General features: G+C 38.5%; 1 protein-coding gene across 1 annotated transcript; it reads left to right on the plus strand.

Moving 5' to 3' along the window:
• Positions 1 to 8,314: 8,314 nt before the first annotated feature.
• On the plus strand, positions 8,315 to 18,531 carry LOC109568271 (carbonic anhydrase 1-like). The gene is made up of 7 exons (XM_070802957.1): positions 8,315 to 8,452; positions 8,936 to 9,133; positions 10,599 to 10,717; positions 13,468 to 13,563; positions 14,284 to 14,346; positions 16,833 to 16,988; positions 17,854 to 18,531. The coding sequence occupies exons 1-7, from the start codon at positions 8,416 to 8,418 to the stop codon at positions 17,968 to 17,970; spliced, it is 786 nt and encodes a 261-aa protein (XP_070659058.1). The 5' UTR covers positions 8,315 to 8,415; the 3' UTR covers positions 17,971 to 18,531.
• Positions 18,532 to 19,183: the final 652 nt, after the last annotated feature.

The following is a 19,183-nucleotide window of genomic DNA, read 5'->3' on the forward strand; positions in this document are numbered from 1 at the left end:
TATTTATCTTATGTATTTACCTGAGAGTTAAAAATCAAACTTTTTTGAGGCTGAAGTTAATCATTTACATTTGTGCAGTATTTTAAGGTTTGTAAAGCATTATACATACTATTTTCTTTTTAGATGAAAAATATTGTTTAACTATGTCATCTGCTATAGAGGAGTTCATTAATTCCCTAAACATTATAGGAGATAAGACATAAATATTATTTTGTCTGTTTTGAAAATAAATACAAGGATAACACACTTAACCTGCTCAAGTTACCCATTCATCTAGTAGAAGAGGCTCAACAATTAGCTTTAAAGTATATTTTCAGTGTATTCAGTATATATCTTTCCAATCAGTGATTTTTAACATGTATGACAATCAACTAGACATATTTAAAATGTAATGTTTTCAAAAGCAAGAAATTGTAAGAAATCAGAGCCTCTATGCTGTGGATTAAAATAGTCACTTTGGTTGACTTGGTTATTAGAAAAATATTCATTAGTGAATTTTAAAACTGCCTTCAAATATAAAAATAAAATGTTCCAATGCAGGAAATATCAAATTAAAAGTTTTTCTTTAAGAGTTAGGGATTTATGAAATTTGTATGTCAAAACTTCAAACCACATTTCAAGAGTTAAGTTTTGACACTTACAAGATATCTAAAAATTTGACACTTATAAAGACCAACATTCTCACTCCCCCAGCAGTGACTGACAGACACAGACGGGTCACTTCATTCCTCATTAATAGAACTGAAAAGGGAAAGCTCTGTTTTCTGAGTTCCAAATATGAACATGAGTTTACCTCCAGCAAAGCTGATTCACACCTGAGTTCAGACCAGTGCATTTGGGTGGACATAGTCCCCACTGAGGGTTTTATTCTTCCAAATCTTTATAAAAATACAATAATTAAAGTTCAAAGTGATCACTTAATTGTTCACTCTAAAGTGTTTATTGGGTCCCATTTGTTTATTTTTGCTTTTATTTCCAATATTCTGGGAGGTGGGTCATAGAGGATCCTGCTGTGATGTATATCAGAGAGTGTTTTGCCTATGTTCTCCTCTAGGAGTTTTATAGTTTCTGGTCTTACGTTGAGATCTTTAATGCATTTTGAGTTTATTTTTGTATATGGTGTTAGAAAGTGTTCTAGTTTCATTCTTTTACAAGTGGTTGACCAGATTTCCCAGCACCACTTGTTAAAGAGATTGTCTTTAATCCATTGTATATTCTTGCCTCCTTTGTCAAAGATAAGGTGTCCATATGTGCGTGGATTTATCTCTGGGCTTTCTATTTTGTTCCATTGATCTATATTTCTGTCTTTGTGCCAGTACCATACTGTCTTAATAACTGTGGCTTTGTAGTAGAGCCTGAAGTCAGGTAGGTTGATTCCTCCAGTTCCATTTTTCTTTCTCAAGATCGCTTTGGCTATTCGAGGGTTTTTGTATTTCCATACAAATTGTGAAATTATTTGTTCTAGCTCTGTGAAGAATACTGTTGGTAGCTTGATAGGGATTGCATTGAATCTATAAATTGCTTTGGGTAGTATACTCATTTTCACTATATTGATTCTTCCAATCCATGAACATAGTATATTTCTCCATCTATTAGTGTCCTCTTTGATTTCTTTCACCAGTGTTTTATAGTTTTCTATATATAGGTCTTTAGTTTCTTTAGGTAGATATATTCCTAAGTATTTTATTCTTTCTGTTGCAATGGTGAATGGAATTGTTTCCTTAATTTCTCTTTCTGTTTTCTCATTATGAGTGTATAGGAATGCAAGGGATTTCTGTGTGTTGATTTTATATCCTGCAACTTTACTATAATCATTGATTAGTTCTAGTAATTTTCTGGTGGAGTCTTTAGGGTTTTCTATGTAGAGGATCATGTCATCTGCAAATAGTGAGAGTTTTACTTCTTCTTTTCCAATTTGGATTCCTTTTATTTCTTTTTCTGCTCTGATTGCTGTGGCCAAAACTTCCAAATGTCATGTATGAAACGAGATGCCAGTCCAGGTTCAATGCACGATGCTGGATGCCTGGGGCTGGTGCACTGGGACGACCCAGAGGGATGGTATGGGGAGGGAGGAGGGAGGAGGGTTCAGGATGGGGAACACATGTATAATTTTTTTTTAATTAAAAAAAATAAATAAAATGGGAATAATTAATAGGTATATCACAAAAAAAAAGGAAAGAAAAAAAAATAAAGTGTTTATTGAACACCACAATTTACCATGCATGTCATAATTAAAGTTAACATAGTGAGATAAAAAAACAATAAAATAGCCCATTGTTATCAAAGTGTCACTATAGAGATGGTTGTAGGTATCAAGCAAGTAAACAAATAAATTTCAGAATGGAAAAGAATGAATAATTTCAAGATGCAACAAAGGTAATGAAAGACCTAAGATGGAAGGAAGTAATAGAGTGAGAGCTGGGCAATATGTTCAGTTTGGAGGTCAGGAAACCTGTCTCTGAGAAGGTGATATCTGAGCCTGTGAAAGGCCTGGATACAGAGAAATCCAGACAGAGGGGAGAGCAAGTGCAAAGCCCTAAAATGGGAACCCTGTGGTGGGGGTGGACACAGACCTCCTTGGAAAGGATGAAGCTGGTAAAACAGCTGGTTACAAGGGGAGAGAAAGACCAGTTTGGAAGAAATAATCCAGCCATTTAAATTGATTCAGCAGAATTTCCAATTGTCTTACTGCAGAAATGTCCGAGCTAATATTACCATTTTCCATGTCCGACTTCTCCGCTAGAATTAAGCTTTCTCTTGTCACCCTAAACAATATCAATTCTGGAGAAGCAGGGACATTAAGAAGCGATGTGAGAGTTATGCCAATTTAATAAACATGACACTTGATTTTCACTATGTATATTTCCTTATTTTAGGGAAAATATGGGTCCCAGGAAATCCATGTATCCTATGGAATACTAAGATTATAGAACTGCTACTGTCTTTTGGAATTTCTCTTCAGTGGTATTTACAGATTTCTACCATAATGAGACATCATTCTTTCATATTCTTAGTTCCTTCTCTACCAAAGAACTATTTTTAATTATAAATTTAAACTTGGAACTCATCATAATTTACTTGCCTTCATAATACTTCATGTTCTCAGTTTTAAAATATGATAGTAGGAATCAGAGGAAAATGTTCGTTTAAGAGACTAGGAGAAAAAAACTCAGTTAAGAAACACTAAGACTTTAAAATATAATTTAGAATTGGCTCTTACTCCTTGGAAGAAAAGTTATGACCAACATAGATAGCATATGAAAAGCAGAGACATTATTTTGCCAACAAAGGTCTGTCTAGTCAAGGCTATGGTTTTTCCAGTGGTCGTGTATGGATGTGAAAGTTGGACTGTGAAGAAAGCTGAGCATCGAAGGATTGATGCTTTTGAACTGTGGTGTTGGAGGAGACTCTTGAGAGTCCCTTGGACTGCAAGGAGATCCAACCAGTCCATTCTGAAGGAGATCAGCCCTGGGATTTCTTTGGAAGGAATGATGCTAAAGCTGAAACTCCAGTACTTTGGCCACCTCATGCGAAGAGTTGACTCATTGGAAAAGACTCGGATGCTGGGAGGGATTGGGGGCAGGAGGAGAAGGGGACGACAGAGGATGAGATGGCTGGATGGCATCACTGACTCGATGGATGTGAGTTTGAGTGAACTCTGGGAGTTGGTGCTGGACAGGGAGGCCTGGTGTGCTGCGATTCATGGGGTCACAAAGAGTCGGACAGGACTGAGGGACTGAACTGAACTGAAATATGGTTTTCAAATTTTGTGAAACACTGAGAAAATGTCTCTACTCTGTTGAAAACATTTTAGGGTGCTAAAATTATCTTCGGTAAAGTTAATTGATGCTACTCAATAAATAAATGTCATCAGCTATTAAGTAAGTTTAAAGCAAACATTCTATGGACAGCTTGTTAAAGACGGTCATGTGATAAAATAGAGCAGAGGATGGGCTTTTGGGTTTTAGATTCAAATCCTGCCTTGTCCACTGGAATGTTCTGAGCCTCAGTCATTCCTTTTTAAAAGTGGAGTGAGATTAACCTAACCCCAAGTCTACTGTGAGAACTGAATTAGATCATCATTTTTAATGTTATTCAGTGAACCATAGTCTTTTCTAGCCTATTGCAATACTAAGTGTGTGCATAGTGAAATAGCTCACTTTAATCACAGTAAATCTTTTGTGTCAGATGCTCAGTCATGTCTGACTCTTTGCACCCCGTGGACTGTAGCCCGCTAGGCTTCTATGTCCATGGAATTTTCCAGGCAAGAATCCTGGAGTGGGGAGCCATTTCCTCCTCCAGGGAATCTTCCCACCCAGGGATCACACCCATGTCTTTATGCGCCCTGAATTGGCAGGCGGATTCTTTACCACTAGCACCACTTAGTTCGGTTCAGTTCAGTTCAGTCACTAAGTCGTGTCCGACTCTTTGCGACCCCATGAACGTCAGCACACCAGGCCTCCCTGTCTGTCACCAACTCCCGGAGTCCACCCAAACTCATGTCCACTGAGTCAGTGATGCCATCCAGCCATCTTAGGAACCACAGTAAATCTTTTAGCTTCTTTATAGTTCTTTTTGTTTGTGTGTTTGCTGCAAGAATTTTATTTATTGCAAAGGATGGTCAAGAGATAAAATTAGGGCATATGGTTTAAGAGTAAAGATAATATCAACATTTTAGCTGTAAGTTTTTTTCAGTAAATATTTGACTTCTAAAATTCCATTTTAGAAGGTTAAGAAAGCAATCTTTCTTCCCTCTCCCCCAGCTCATTCATACATTTTCATCAAATTTGAAAATTAAGCCAATGTAACTGTTAAAATTAAACATTGCACATCATTCTTTCAACATTTAAATTTTTTTATTTCAAATACTACAATATTTTATTCCTATTTTCTCCATTTTCTTGACATATAGCTTGATACTTCTAAATGTTATCAATTAACCAATACTCTATGAAAATTGATTTATGCAGTTTTACAGTACTTTTAAAATATATATGTTTTCCCATCAGGTTACTTGCTCCTGCACCAGTTCCAAGTACCTATGGATTTCTTTGGAATATTCTAACAGGGCTTGGGAAACCTTCTATAATATATGCTTGCATCCTTGATGGTTTTTAAGGAATAAACTGTTTAAATTAGAAGAGCAGAGTTCAGTGTAGACTAAACTCTTCGGTATGCAAAAGCAGTCCAAAGATTATAGGCTTAGAAAAATGTCCTGTGAGGATGTTACAGGTGAAAGTGGAAGGAACACAAAGGGGACATTTGGATTTAGTGCCGATATTAAGCTGAAAGGTGACGTTTGTAAGCAGAAAAACTGATGAAAGTAAATGAGAGGCGTGTCAGGATGTAAACCACAGATGCTCTTTAAATTGTACATCTTTCTCTGTGTAGCTTTCTGCTCGTGGTCGTAAACAAGCACACCCAAGCTACATACTCGAATAAAGGGTCATAATGGTTAGGATTCAAGCCAATCTTGTGCCTCAACTTTAAATAAATTACCATTCCTATATGAATGTTAAACATGCATGTGGTGAGTTGTCATGTAATCATGAAATAAAAAGGGAGTTATCTCTTCTCAAATAGGTTGATTAATATAGTAGTTCAACTTAAAGTTACTTTTAACAAAGTTATCAGTCAGTTTAACAAAGTATCAGTCAGCAGGCCTCTTAACTAGACACAACTTAGCAACTGAAGGAAGAAAGAAGAGCAATAACTGACAAAGCGTAGCCTATTTCTATCCCTCTAGGAGCTTCTGGGCAACCTGAGGCTCTAAATCTAAAATAAAGTAACCCAAGGGTCAACACTGACTGTTGGTCATCTTGAGACAGACTAATCTGGATCCACCAAGTCAGTCCTTCTGCAAAAAGAATCAAGGGGAAATTAGTGGGTATTTGTTGACAGTGGAAAGTCAAGAAAGAAGACAAGCATTGGAAACAAACAGATCTAGGTTTAAACCCTAGCCTGACCCAATGTACACATCCACTTATAAGCATTTATAACCCTGCGGAGTTGTCTTCAGTTTCTTCCTGTGTGAAATACAAATGTTAATGCCTGATTGGGTTATTGTGAGAATTAATGATTTGCTGCACATAAGCTTTTAGCATAGCATTTGAGATATCCTGGACCCTCAATAAATGGTATCTTTTAAGAGTTCCCTTTACGTAATAATTCTTTCCACTTACTAAAGTGAGGAATGGAAACTCAGGTGTCTTCCCATTCTACGTCTGAACCGGTGGGCTGTCAGCACACAGGAGGGGCAGAAAACCTGGCTCTGATAAGCCTGGCTAAGAGCTGTGACAGACCCACTTCCTTCAGAAAGCCCAGGGAGCTCACAGTACGCGAATATGGAAGCAGGTACGACTCCCAGGCATGGAAAGCATTACTATGAAGGCTTCTTTTTTCAGGTTGCGTTTCCTCTGAGCGCATTTAGAGCCTTGGAAATGCAGACCTAGCCAAGATCTGACACACATTCATTACTCTTCTTTGCCTCCTTGACAAGTCCTGTGAATCTTCTCATCACCCAACAGCTGGCAAGTCTCACCTCAGTGCAGGCTTCAGCTGGACTTAAGAGGATCATAGGCAGAGATGGGAAACTGGGGATCAGCCACCTCCTGGCTAAACCAGCGGGGCCTTCAGCGGAGATGGAGGCAAAGAAAGCAACTAGACGTGGAGGCTGGAGCCTTGGCTTCTCCCTGGTTGTGGTGAACCCCTCAACTTCTCTCAGCTGCAAAATGATAACTCAGTGTATAGCATTTTTATGTGTGGTGTGATGGTTAAATAATATGAAAGTGTCCTATAATCGTATAGTCGTAGCTCACTCTTTGGGACCCCATGGACTGTAGTACATGAGGTTCCTCTGTCCGTGAAATTTTTCCAGGCAAAAAGACTGGAGTGGATAGCCGTTTCCTCCTCCAGGGGATCTTCCCAACCCAGGGATTGAACCCTCATGACTCTTAATCTCCTGCATTAGCAGGCATGTTTGTTTGTTTGTTTGTTTTTTCCTATAGATTATATAGACCTATACTAAAGAAAGGCTTCTATTTCAATATTTGATGTGTAAAAAAATATTGCGCTGTATGTAATTTCAGTCTTAATAAAATGTTCTCCATTTATGGTGGCTCTAGGGAGAAGGAAATGGCAACCCAATCCAGTGTTCTTGCCTGGGGAATCCCATGGACAGAAGAGCCTGGTGGGCTGCTGTCCATGGGGTTGCACAGAGTCATACATGACTGAAGTGACTTAGCATGCATGCATGCATTGGAGAAGGAACTAGCAACCCCACTCTGGTGTTCTTGCCTGGAGAATCCCAGGGACAGAGGAGCCTGGTGGGTCTATGGGATTGCACAGAGTCGGACACAGCTGAAGTCACTTAGCAGCAGCAGCGTGGTAAAGAATCCACCTTGCCAATGTAGAAGACGCAAGAGACACAGGTTCAACCCCTGGGCCAGGAAGATCCCCTGGAGTTGGAAATGGCAACCCACACCAGTATTCTTGCCTGGAAGAATTCCATACAGAGGCGCCTGGCGGGCTACAGTCCATAGGGTTGCAAAGAGTCACACATGACTGAGCACACACAATGATTTGTTGAATGCATGACTGAGTGCACACAGCTCACAGCTGGCAGCCTGTGAGGCAACAGAAGGGCGGGGAATGGACTATAGTCCAGGAGGTTGCAGAGTTGGACAAAACCGTGCTCACACATAAAACAAATCTCCATTTGTGAATTCTAATACTGCTCAAAAATGAGGAATTTGACTCTCATCTTGTATGTCTTCAAAATGTACTGTCATCAATAATATATTGAGTTGGCCTAAAAGTTTGCGTTTTTCCCTAAGATTTTACAATATACTACAAACGGCAAACCCAATGTATTACAAATGATGAGTGGTTCTCTTATCTGATTTTAAATTAACATCATGATATTGGTTCTGATCTGCCTGTAAATATGCAAATTATTCTCCTGACTCAATTCCTGTTGCTAGTATTGCTTGAGTGTCCAGCAAGGGTAAAAGCTGGGAATCTCAAATGCACAGTCCTTTTTAACTGGAAATTCAAAGCATCATGTGTGATAACTCAGCCATATCTTCTACTAACATGAGAATGACAGGGCTTGGTTTTGCAGAAGCTAAGATTTTGATATTTCTCTTCAACAATATAAGAGAATAAAGCAATTGGAATTGACCTTACCTTTGTGAGCTTTTTTAAACAATACCTTTTTTTTAACATGCATATACTTCCTGATAGATAAAGATGATGAAATAGTGGGCTGAGTGACTAACACACATGCACAAAGGCAGAGACTTTCTATAAAAACCCTGCGAACTGCGGTTTCAGTTGTCTATCGCACACTCAGTTACAGTCAGTTATTCCAGGTATTGTCTTTGTTTTCAGGAAAAGAAAACTAAGTAGAAGATCATGGCAAGTCCTGACTGGGGATATGATGGTGAAAACGGTAAGCATTCTTCTGCTCATGTAGATCAAATAACGGCTTCTTCCCTTTTCCAGGAAAAGAGATATTGAGCACTTAAAATAACGGTAAAGTCATAGATTAATGGTTTGAAGTGCCTTTGACTTACACCAGCTTTGCATACATTCTCAACAGTTGTCCTTAGGGCCCATGATGTCTACAAAATGTATTCTGCCTCGTTTCTCCTCTCTGCCTCTCAGCCTCTCTCCCTCCCTATGTATAGAGGTTTATTGCTAACAGCAAAATAGGTACAGTCTGATCCCATAGACTATGAGACTTCTGTTGACAAAGACACTATTTGCCAGTGTAGCATAGAAAAGGGGCATTCTCACACCTGGGATTTCCATTAAGCTAACCGGAATACCATTTGAGATACCTGAATAAATCTTAATCTAGTAAAACTATATTCCTAAAACTTGGACTCAAGCATTAGATCAGTTTTGATTGTAATCATGTTCGTCCTGGTAGGTCCTGAACACTGGGGCAAGCTGTACCCCATCGCAAATGGAAATAACCAATCTCCTATCGACATCAAAACCAGTGAAACCAAGCGTGATCCCTCTCTGAAACCCCTCAGTGTCTCCTACAATCCAGCCACAGCCAAAGAAATCGTCAACGTGGGACATTCCTTTCATGTAAACTTTGAGGACAGTGATAATAGATCAGGTGAGCCAAAAGGTCCTTCTAATTTGTGTCTTTGACTTTACTGGGGAAATGTAAACAGCAGGGCTTTCAGAAACACGAACACCCATATGCAGTGGGTGCACACGGGTAGCATTGATGCCATCTACTGAGGTATCTTGAAGTTTTAAAATATTTCCAAGTGTTAAAGGTGATTCTGGGGACTCCCAGCTCGGTCTTTTTTCAGCCCTTCTTCTCAGTGACTCTGTTCCATCTCTTCTGGTTTCCAATATCTTTATGCTAACTTTACACCCTCTGAATAAACAGTACTTTTTCACAAAATTCTGGAATCATCATGAATATAAAAACTGAAAAGGCAAATATTTTCTAATTGAGATGAGATTGGACGAGTGCATTAGGGAAGAAATACAGATGAAGAGTATATTTATTTTTTGTGGCCAGGAAAATGGCTCCATAACAATGAATTGCTTCAGTTCAGTTGAGTTCAGTCGCTCAGTCGTGTCCGACTCTTTGCAACCCCATGAATCATAGCATGCCAGCCCTCCCTGTCCATCACCAGCTCGTGAAGTGCTTGGGTACCAGAACCAAAAAAAAAAAAAAAAAACTGGTCTTGGGTGTATCTTGCATGGAATCATTCTGTGCATAAGTATTTTTGTCTAGCTTCCCCTCTCCCTATTAGATCATAGTAACTGAATTATCTTCATCTCCCAGAATCTAGCATACTTCCTCGCTCACAGGAAAAATCTCAAAACTGTTTACTGAATAATTTACTAAATGACAATTTCATAAATCAGCTCTACTGTCAAAAGGCAAAGTTAGTCATAGCACTTTCCTTCAAGGTTCTGAGCCTAAGTTTTAGACATCTTGGGGCTACGTCCTTTGTTAATATTGGATTAGGTCTGGTACTACGTGTGTTTTATTACTCATATGGTTGGACAGACTCTCTAAAGCAAAATGATCCTTCAGTGTTAGAATTTTAAAAGTGACTCTACCATCCTGCTGGAACTTTCTTTTGGTCCCTGGCTAGGGATTCTCAGTAAAGCTGTCAGAATACCCTCTTGTATCTTGATCAGTTACAAGATACATGCAGAGTGATTTGTTACTAAAAATAAATTGCTAGATATCTTGATGCATACTGTCCATTACTGTCTGTTGAAAGAATGAATGAACTTATAAACTAAAGCAGAATCAAGGAAAGAGCTCTAATCCTAGAATTCACTCATCTTCTAATATGTTTTCCTGAAAACAGGAAAAGATAAAATTATAGCCCATGTGCTGAGAACCATGTAACTCACGCACCATCTGAAGGTGCTCCGCACATCTGAATCCCATCATTGTGGACACGAGGAAAAACCAACAAGACGGAAACTTTAGACTACTGTTTATTTTCATTTCTACTCGCCCCAATTTAATGTTAATTTGTATTAAATGCAAAGACAAGCTGGAGCTCATGACTGTAACACTAATAGCAGTTTCCTTTTTCTTCTAGTGCTGAAAGGGGGTCCTCTATCTGAAAGCTACAGGCTGCGGCAGTTCCATTTTCACTGGGGCATCACAGATGACTGTGGCTCTGAGCACTTAGTGGATGGAGCCAAATTTTCTGCAGAGGTAATGTAGCGTAGTAAGTGAGGGAGAGCTACACAGAGCCCTCCCAGAAGTAGCATCCTTATACCATGTGGATGTGTGTTAGTCGCTCAGCCATGTCCAATGCTTTGTGACCCCATGGACTGTAGCCCGCCAGGCTCCTCTGTCCATGGGATTCTCCAGGCAAGACTACTGGGGTGGGTAGCCTATCCCTTCTCTAAGGGATCTTCCCCACCCAGGGATCAAACCAGGGTCTCTTGCATTGCAGGCAGATTCATTACCTGTCTGAACCACCAGGGAAGTCCCCCTTATCACTTAAGACACAATTTCAACGGCTCCAAAGGAATGAACATTTGGGGGCCTATAAAGAATTCCTAGGCTCATTTAAACTTAAACAGTGACACACTGCATTTGGCAATAGGGGAAATTTTTTCACGTGAGGGAGGCAGGTGAATTTGCAGTCAAACTCCTGGGCCTCAGAATCCGCTTTCATTTCAGAATGTCTCAGAGACTGCTGCCTGACATCAGGCTAACCTCAAGGGGAGTTGCTGCTGTCCTTTTAAAGCTCTGAGCCCAGGGGGAACACACCATCATTCTCTTCTCATTTAAAGGTTCGAGTGTGCACACACCCACAGCAGAGGTGTAGCCAGGCCGAGGCACTCCATTAAGATTTGACTAAGAGGGCCAGTTTAACCTCAGGAGTCATCACAACGAGTAGCATACTCTAGACGAGGGTTTGGGGCTCCCTGGCAGCAGGCCACTACCCTCTGGCCTCTTGACTTGCCTCCACATGGAAGTCTGTGATTCAGTTCAAGACATTCTGCCTGTATATCCACAGTAAAATCAAGAAAATGTGCATCAAACTCTCAACAGAGGGTATGGAGACTGAAAACAAAAAACTTTTGTTCTTTGTATGCATGACTATTCAATAAGTTTGTACCAGCACAGACTGGTTGGCTTTTTTGTTTTACTCTTGTAGAATGAATCTGTAATACACATAGTTTTGCAACAATCTTTTTTTTTTTTTCATTTACCAATGATCATGATCATTTTTCCAAGTCAGTAGGAATTCCTAAAGTCTGTATGGTATTTCCATGTAGGCATATGTTAGAATTTATTAACTAACTCCTACATAGGAACAATTGCAATGCCTTTCGCGTTTCATTCTGCTGTTGTTTTTTGTTCTTTACCAAAAAAATGGGTAATAAATACATTTGTACAAATATCTTACACACTCGTGAAGGCAATTGTGTAGGGCATTTTTGTAAGAGGGATTGTTAGGTACAGAGTATGTGTAGTATTCATTTTGATAGAAGACTTGGGAATAGTATACAACTAAAACTTACTTTATGTTACACTAGAAAGCCAGGCTAGGAACTTTCAATGGTGCAGAAATCTATTACATGTTTCATTTTTTCCTATTTATTTTTCATAAAATTGAAAGTGGACTGAAATCAAATGGGCTGAAAGTCTAAATTAGTAATAGTATTATGTCTGGGGGAGGATATTTGGCTGTATCTAAGAAATCCGGCAGTTGGTGATGGACAGGGAGGCCTGGCCCTGGGGTTCATGGGGTCGCAAATAGTCAGACACGACTGAGCGACTGGACTGAACTGAACTGAAGAAATCTGAATCAATGAATCTCCTATCTAATTTGAGAAAAGTGAAGTTAATCCAGGCTGGAGGCGAGAGGCACTATCACTAAGTTCGACATATGAGAGGGTAGGGAGGGTGGGAGGGAGACCAGGAGAGGGGAGTGGTGGGGAGAAAGACAGAGCCGAGACAGAGAGGAGACGTGTGGGTGGCGGGGAGAGGACTGCTTTGGTTTAGAGTCATCCAAGCGACCCAGTGATCACTTGACATTAGGTGGACAGAAAAAGACTTTTTCAGGAGTAGCATTTGAGTTCAGCCATAATTCAAGTCAAAATTCTCCCATTTTGACTTGACTTCCCAGAGGAAAGTCAGCAGTTATGCAAAGCCTTAAAGCTGTGGACTAAGTGCAAGGGTCACATCCATGCGCTGCGTGGAAGCATGGATGCCAATCAGTGGAGAAGAGTAAGAATGAATAACTGCAGTTTTCGATTGAGCAGTTAGATGGAAGGTGATGCCTTTTCTTAAAGCGGGAAATTGAAATGGATCTGGAAAAGAGAAAGTCAAGAGTGCTAGTTTAGCTGTGTTAAGTTTGAGATGCATATCAGGCATCCACGTGGAGATATCAAGAAAGCATCAGGAGACGTGCACACGCACTTGGATATACAGGTCTAGAGTTTCACAGAGGAGGTAGGCAGGAGATACTGGTTTGAAAGGTGTCTGGATCCGCTCAGGAGAACCTGCCCTTGGCCACCACTCCAGACATCTCAGGAGCCCCTTCTCACAAAGTTACCAGGTACCTCAAGTTAGAAAATTATTTCAGTTTTTGTCTCCAAACTAGTTAGCCAGAAATACTTGATCTTCTCACACCAAACAGAGAGGTGTTTGGTTTTTTTGTTTAGTTTTAAGAAGTAATATTGAATAGTTATGATATTGTGGAAAAAAGAAGTTCTACTTACTGGTTCCAGGATTTGCAACGTGCCCACTCTGTTCAACTCTATTTTCTTAAGAAAACCCTTCTTAAAAGTCCAAACATAGCCCTTCCCATGTCCTGGATAAAGGGTCACACAAGTTTTGTTTACCCAAGCCAAGATGTATCTGTATATATCAACATGTTAAGGTCTAACCTGCCTTTTCCCTTCACCGTGGTGTGAACAACTGCTCCATCATGCTGTGTTTTTTAGCTTCATTTAGTTCACTGGAATTCTGCCAAGTACACCAGCTTCGCTGATGCTGCCTCGCAGGCTGATGGTTTGGCGTTGATTGGCGTTTTGGTGAAGGTGAGTCGTAGAGCCTCTCGGAGCTCTGCTAAATTTATTCCTTACCAATGAGACTGCAAACTAGGGTGAAATAGAGCAGAGAGATGTTTGCGTCTCTCTTTTTTGAAATGTGCCCGTCTACTAGTGACTGCACAGGTGAGCAAGCAGGTCTCCGGTATATGTTTGTTCCGCTGGACTTTCCCCTCTTGAAGAGAGAAATACATTTCAGGCAGAGATGAAATGGGAAGCTGTTGATGGTGGCAATAATTTTTTTATTTTTCAGCTCATCTTCCACTTTTCTTCTAAACTTTCTACATCACAGAGTCAGGAGTTTATCAATTTAATTTTCATCAGAAAAAAATATGAAGAGGACTTTTGTCTCATAAAGAAAGTTGAACTGATATTTAATATGGAAGATTCAAATCTTCTGTAGGGGAGTCCCTGAAAAGTCCTATAGGGAAATTACTATTAAATTCAGGATATTTGGGTGACTAACTTTTGGAATTATAGTAATTCTAGTGAATCTTTATTGAACACTTGTAACATACTATTCATTTTACTGATTAGAATTAATAGAACAGACCAAAAAGGTTTGCTTTTGTATTTTAGTTGTGCTAAATTCCTGTATTTTGACTTGCATATCTTTTCTTCAGTTACTGGTTTTAATTTTTTTAAAAGTAACTAAATAGGATTTTACTTGGTAACTATTTTTATCTCACACTTTATTTTTTTAATCTCCAGGTGGGTCAGGCCAACCCAAACCTTCAGAAAGTACTTGATGCCCTAAAAGCAGTTAAAAATAAGGTAAATAGACTCATTAAGTTAGTTTAAATCAGAGAACAAGAATCTACAGAACCTCAGAAATCATTTAATTGCATATTTGATGTGAGGAGTAGGAAGACCTGAGCAAAACCATCAATCCGAAAATCAAGGTGCTGCTTACACGTTCCTGGTTTCTGAGGTCTCTGAGCAGTGATTTATTTGGGTTTCATTTTTCATAGTTACTGCTTATCTATTTCAGCAAGATGAAGCCTGTAGAAGAATAGTTTTCATAGCTTTTTCATACATCATAACTATGATGCCCACTGTCAGCTGAGAAAAAGATGGGTTGTTCTGATATATTTAACCTTAGCTTCACCATTTTGACAATAAAGAGTTAAATCATTGTCAGAGATTTGCCATTGTCATTCACAGTTTGTAGAACTATCATACCTTTATATAAAATAAATCTAGTTCACGTTGAGTTCAAAAAAATTACACTTTTTAAAGTAAGAAAGTTTACAGGTAAATAAGCACTCAATTCAAGAATGTAAAAGATGATAAATGAAAAGAAAGTAGAAGGAAATGATTAATTAAGATGAAGTAAAACATTAATAAAATAGGAAAGAAAATGAATAAATACAGGTAAAATTTTATTAATAAAGTGAAAAACTAATTCTTTGGGGAAAAAACAACCAAAAAAGGGCACTTTTGGCACGTTTAATGATGGGGGGGAAACAGAAATACAACAAATTATTACAAATAAGGAAATGGGTCATAACTCAAGATGCATTAGAAGGTTTTAAAAGAGAAAAGTTTGTACAGTGGACCCTAGAGCAACATGGGTTTGAACGGCACACGTCCAGTGACCTGTGGATTATTTTTTTGATAAATGCTTGCTCTAGCACCACACAATGATCCCTTAAATGAACCTGCTGATGCACAGCCACGATTATGAGGGACGACCATAAACTTATGTGCGGATTTATAACTGCTCAAGAGGTCAGCACCCCAACCCCTACATTGCTCAAGGGTCAGCAGTACCACACTACATGAGCAAATTCGAAAATTTAGATCACAAAGATGAATGTCTAGGAAAACGTAGAGAAACTGACTCAAAATATGTTTAAAGTCTAAATAGACCAATAATATAAAAAGAAGTCAAAAAGAATAGTTTAAAAAAAATGTACCTAGTAAAAGAAACCCTAGGCCCAGACCACTTTATGGGGAAACGTCACACAACTTTTAATAAACAATCATGCCACTTTGAACTAAACTGCCTAGATTAGGGGACCAAAAAAACCTAATTCAATGAATTAATTTAATTTAATGAAATTAATTTAATTTAATGAAACCTAATACACAAACTGGGTAAGAACACCACAAAAAGGATATCATAGGCCAATCTTACTTAGGAGTGTAGCTAAAAGAAATATTAAAATAGATTACAGCAAATCATATTCAACAGTATGTTAAAAGAGCCATGCTTTCAAACTAGTAGAATTTACCAAAAGCATGCAAAGATGATTCAGTATTAGACTATCTCCCAATGTAATCCATTACATTAGCAAATTTCACTTGTTAGATGCTTGAAAAATGTTTGATTAAAATTCAATATCCATTCCTGAAGAGTAAAAGAGAGAAAGAAAAATATTCCTCTAAAATTTAAACTGAACTTAAGAAAGAATATCAAATAGACATTTGAAACAAGCATCTAACTTAGTAGTGAAATATTTGAAGCATTTTCATTTCAATCAAGAATAAGACCAGGGTGTCAATTGTGACCACCACAAATGAATATTCCAATAATTGTCCATTCAATGTAGTTAAATAAGGAAAGAAATGAGTACATATTAGGATAAATATTAGAAAAGCAGAGACAAAGCTATCATCAAGTGTAGAGATATGATCATTGACATCCACCTGGAAAACTAGAAAATCAACATAATTAATACACAAGTTCTAATCAAGTTGACTACATAAAATATTAACATATGAATATCAATTTATTTGTATATACCAATATGACCAATCAGTAGAGAAATAAGAATAAAGAATATAGATGATAAACAAATGTTTAACCTTTGCTTACACTTAGCCAAATGAAGAAGGAAGAAGAAGATCAGTCACAATTCTAGTGTAGCGTATTTTCAGTCCTCTGGTACTTTTACTGTTTATATCTACAAACATGTTGTTGTTTAGTCACTAAGTGGTATCCGATTCTTTGTGACCCCATGGACTGTAGCTCACCAGGCTCCTCCATCCATGGGATTCTTCAGCAAAAATACTGGAGTGGGTGCCATGTCCCTCTCCAGGGGATCTTCCCCACCCAGGGATCAAACCTGTGTCTCCTGCATTAATGGGCAGCTGAGCCACCACAAACATACCAGTCATGCAATACTATATAGTAGAAAAACTGATTAAATTCTTTGCTAAGACCTATCTACCAAATAATATGTATGTCATATATGCAATGATGTAAATATTTTACATCAGGGCATAATGATACATTGCTTATCTTTTTCTTTCAGAACAAGAAAGCTCCATTCACAAATTTCGACCCCTCTGTCCTCCTGCCTCCATCCCTGGATTACTGGGCCTACTCTGGTTCACTGACTCACCCTCCTCTTCACGAGAGTGTCACCTGGATCATCTTTAAAGAGACCATCAGTGCGAGCTCGGAACAGGTAGAGTGTCAGAGGCGCATGTGCAGGAATTGGAAGTGCAAAGCAGGAATATCAGTTCAATTCATACTGAGAGCAATTATTACTGCCATTCAATTTTAGAGAGTTCCCTTTGCCTTTCAACTGAAAAAGATTTATTAGTGACATCAGGTCTATTTAATAGTCAAAAAGTAGAGTGTATTTATAAGCACTTTTTTCCCTCTATGTAGAGATTCAGAATTCCTGCTCTTCTTTTCACCTTAATAAGGAAAAATCCAACCTCTTCAGGGAACTGTGACTCTCCAGTGGCATACCTTGATCGTTGACGTTGGTTTTCCATTCTTTTTTAAAGCTTAAGCTCTTCAATATTCAGTAAAATATCTCATTAATCACTGTTTATAATTTTGATAAAAACTGCCATTGATTGAGCAGCTCTTTTCATCAGGTGCCTTACGTACATTCTGTCAGTCAAGTCTCACAGCAAACCTGCAGTGTGACCTGTTGGTATAAGAGCTAACACTTCTTTAGCATAAGCTACATGCCAAACGCCATTCTAAGAACCTTATCTGTGTTGAGCCATTTAGCCTTCACCAAAACACAATGAAATAGTACCGTATGGAAACATAGGCGCCAAGCAGGGAAGTCTCTTACCCAAGTGTGAGAAAGCTGGAATGCTAATCCAGTCAGTCATCAATAATTTAAGCCAAATGCTTGGTGCAAAGACATGTGGAAGAACTGTTGGCTTCCTCCCTTTCCATCAGTGAAACCATTGCAGTCTTCAACCTGATTTTCTAAATAACATTGCATCAATCATATTAGGAAAAAAAAAAAGTGTTCTGTGTGACATCAATATCTTTTGCTTCTCTAAACATGTTATCCTTCCCCCAAGCTGGCGCAGTTCCGCTGTCTGCTAGCAAATGCTGAAGGCGATGGAGAACTCTGCATCAAGCAGAACCACCGACCACCCCAGCCTCTGAAGGGCAGGACAGTGAAAGCTTCATTCTGATGGGCCCAGGAGGAAGCTCATCTTCCCTCAAGAAGCACAGCTCTGCTTCTGACATAATCCTAGAAAACAAGCTTTAAAAACACGTTTATTTCAATACTAGCAAGACAGCCTGCTTGCAAATGCAAAATCTTTTTCTTCTTTCTGTTGAACTCAAATAGTAATCTGGAAGTTCACTAAACTTGTGCTTAAATTCAAATCCATTGCATTGACTTCCTTATCTTGCAATTAAGGCATACTTGATTTCTTAATGACTTTTATCCCTCCCCATTTTATTCAGTTTAATTGGACCAAAAAGCATTTTATCCCTTTCTTCTTGTCTATTATGTACTATACTTTTAAATGGCATTAGGTTTCTACTCCGTTTACATTCGAGAATCTTAAATGCTTTCATTTGCAACATTATTCTGATGCAATATCAGGTCTATTACTCAAATACAATGACCTAAGAGCAGCTTGAGATGAAATGTTAAGAATTCATTTGCTTACTCTTGAAGGCAAATATGCAGCTACGATGACAACTGGATTTTATATTATGATGAAATAAATGGCCCAACATTGCTACCGTTTGTGTGCTCTATTATGAAAACCATGTGTCTCATATAAGAACTGACACTTCTGGTTATTCCTCCACCTGTTAGCAAGGCCAATGGGGATGTTCCATCATTATAACTAGTTAGCCTACATGAAGAATCTGTACGTCAAATTTGGAAGAAAAATCACCTGTGACTTATTTTTAAAAATAATGAAGGAATCACTTGACTTAGAATCATATAGAAACATCACATAATCTTTTAGTCTGGTGTGTACTTAACCTGAAGTCAGTTCTTTCTGAAGCCATATCTACACTCAGAATTCTACAAATCTTGTGTTCAGCGTTTAGTTTTGTGATTTACTTATTTCTCTTCTTTAAGAAATCATAATGGCAATCAAAACCCACATCCATTCCCATGTTCCAGTCTTGTCTAATGTCACAGAACCAGTCAAAACTGCTCATGTAATCATGGTTAAAAAGACAGACAAACCAGATTCTTTATTGCTCTGAGGGCAATAAAGATCCTAGGAGACATCTTTGTACCTCAAAATCCTAGGAAATTTTTATTTGGAGCCCAGAATTTAAGTGAATCTTTATTAAAAATGGCAGGGCCAAGGAGCACTTCATTTATCTCAGCCCGCATAAGCATTCTAAAGAATTAAATACTTTCTTTGCAAACCT

Source organism: Bos indicus, chromosome 14 (assembly GCF_029378745.1).
Source record: "Bos indicus isolate NIAB-ARS_2022 breed Sahiwal x Tharparkar chromosome 14, NIAB-ARS_B.indTharparkar_mat_pri_1.0, whole genome shotgun sequence".
In the NCBI taxonomy this organism is placed as follows: Eukaryota; Metazoa; Chordata; class Mammalia; order Artiodactyla; family Bovidae; genus Bos; species Bos indicus.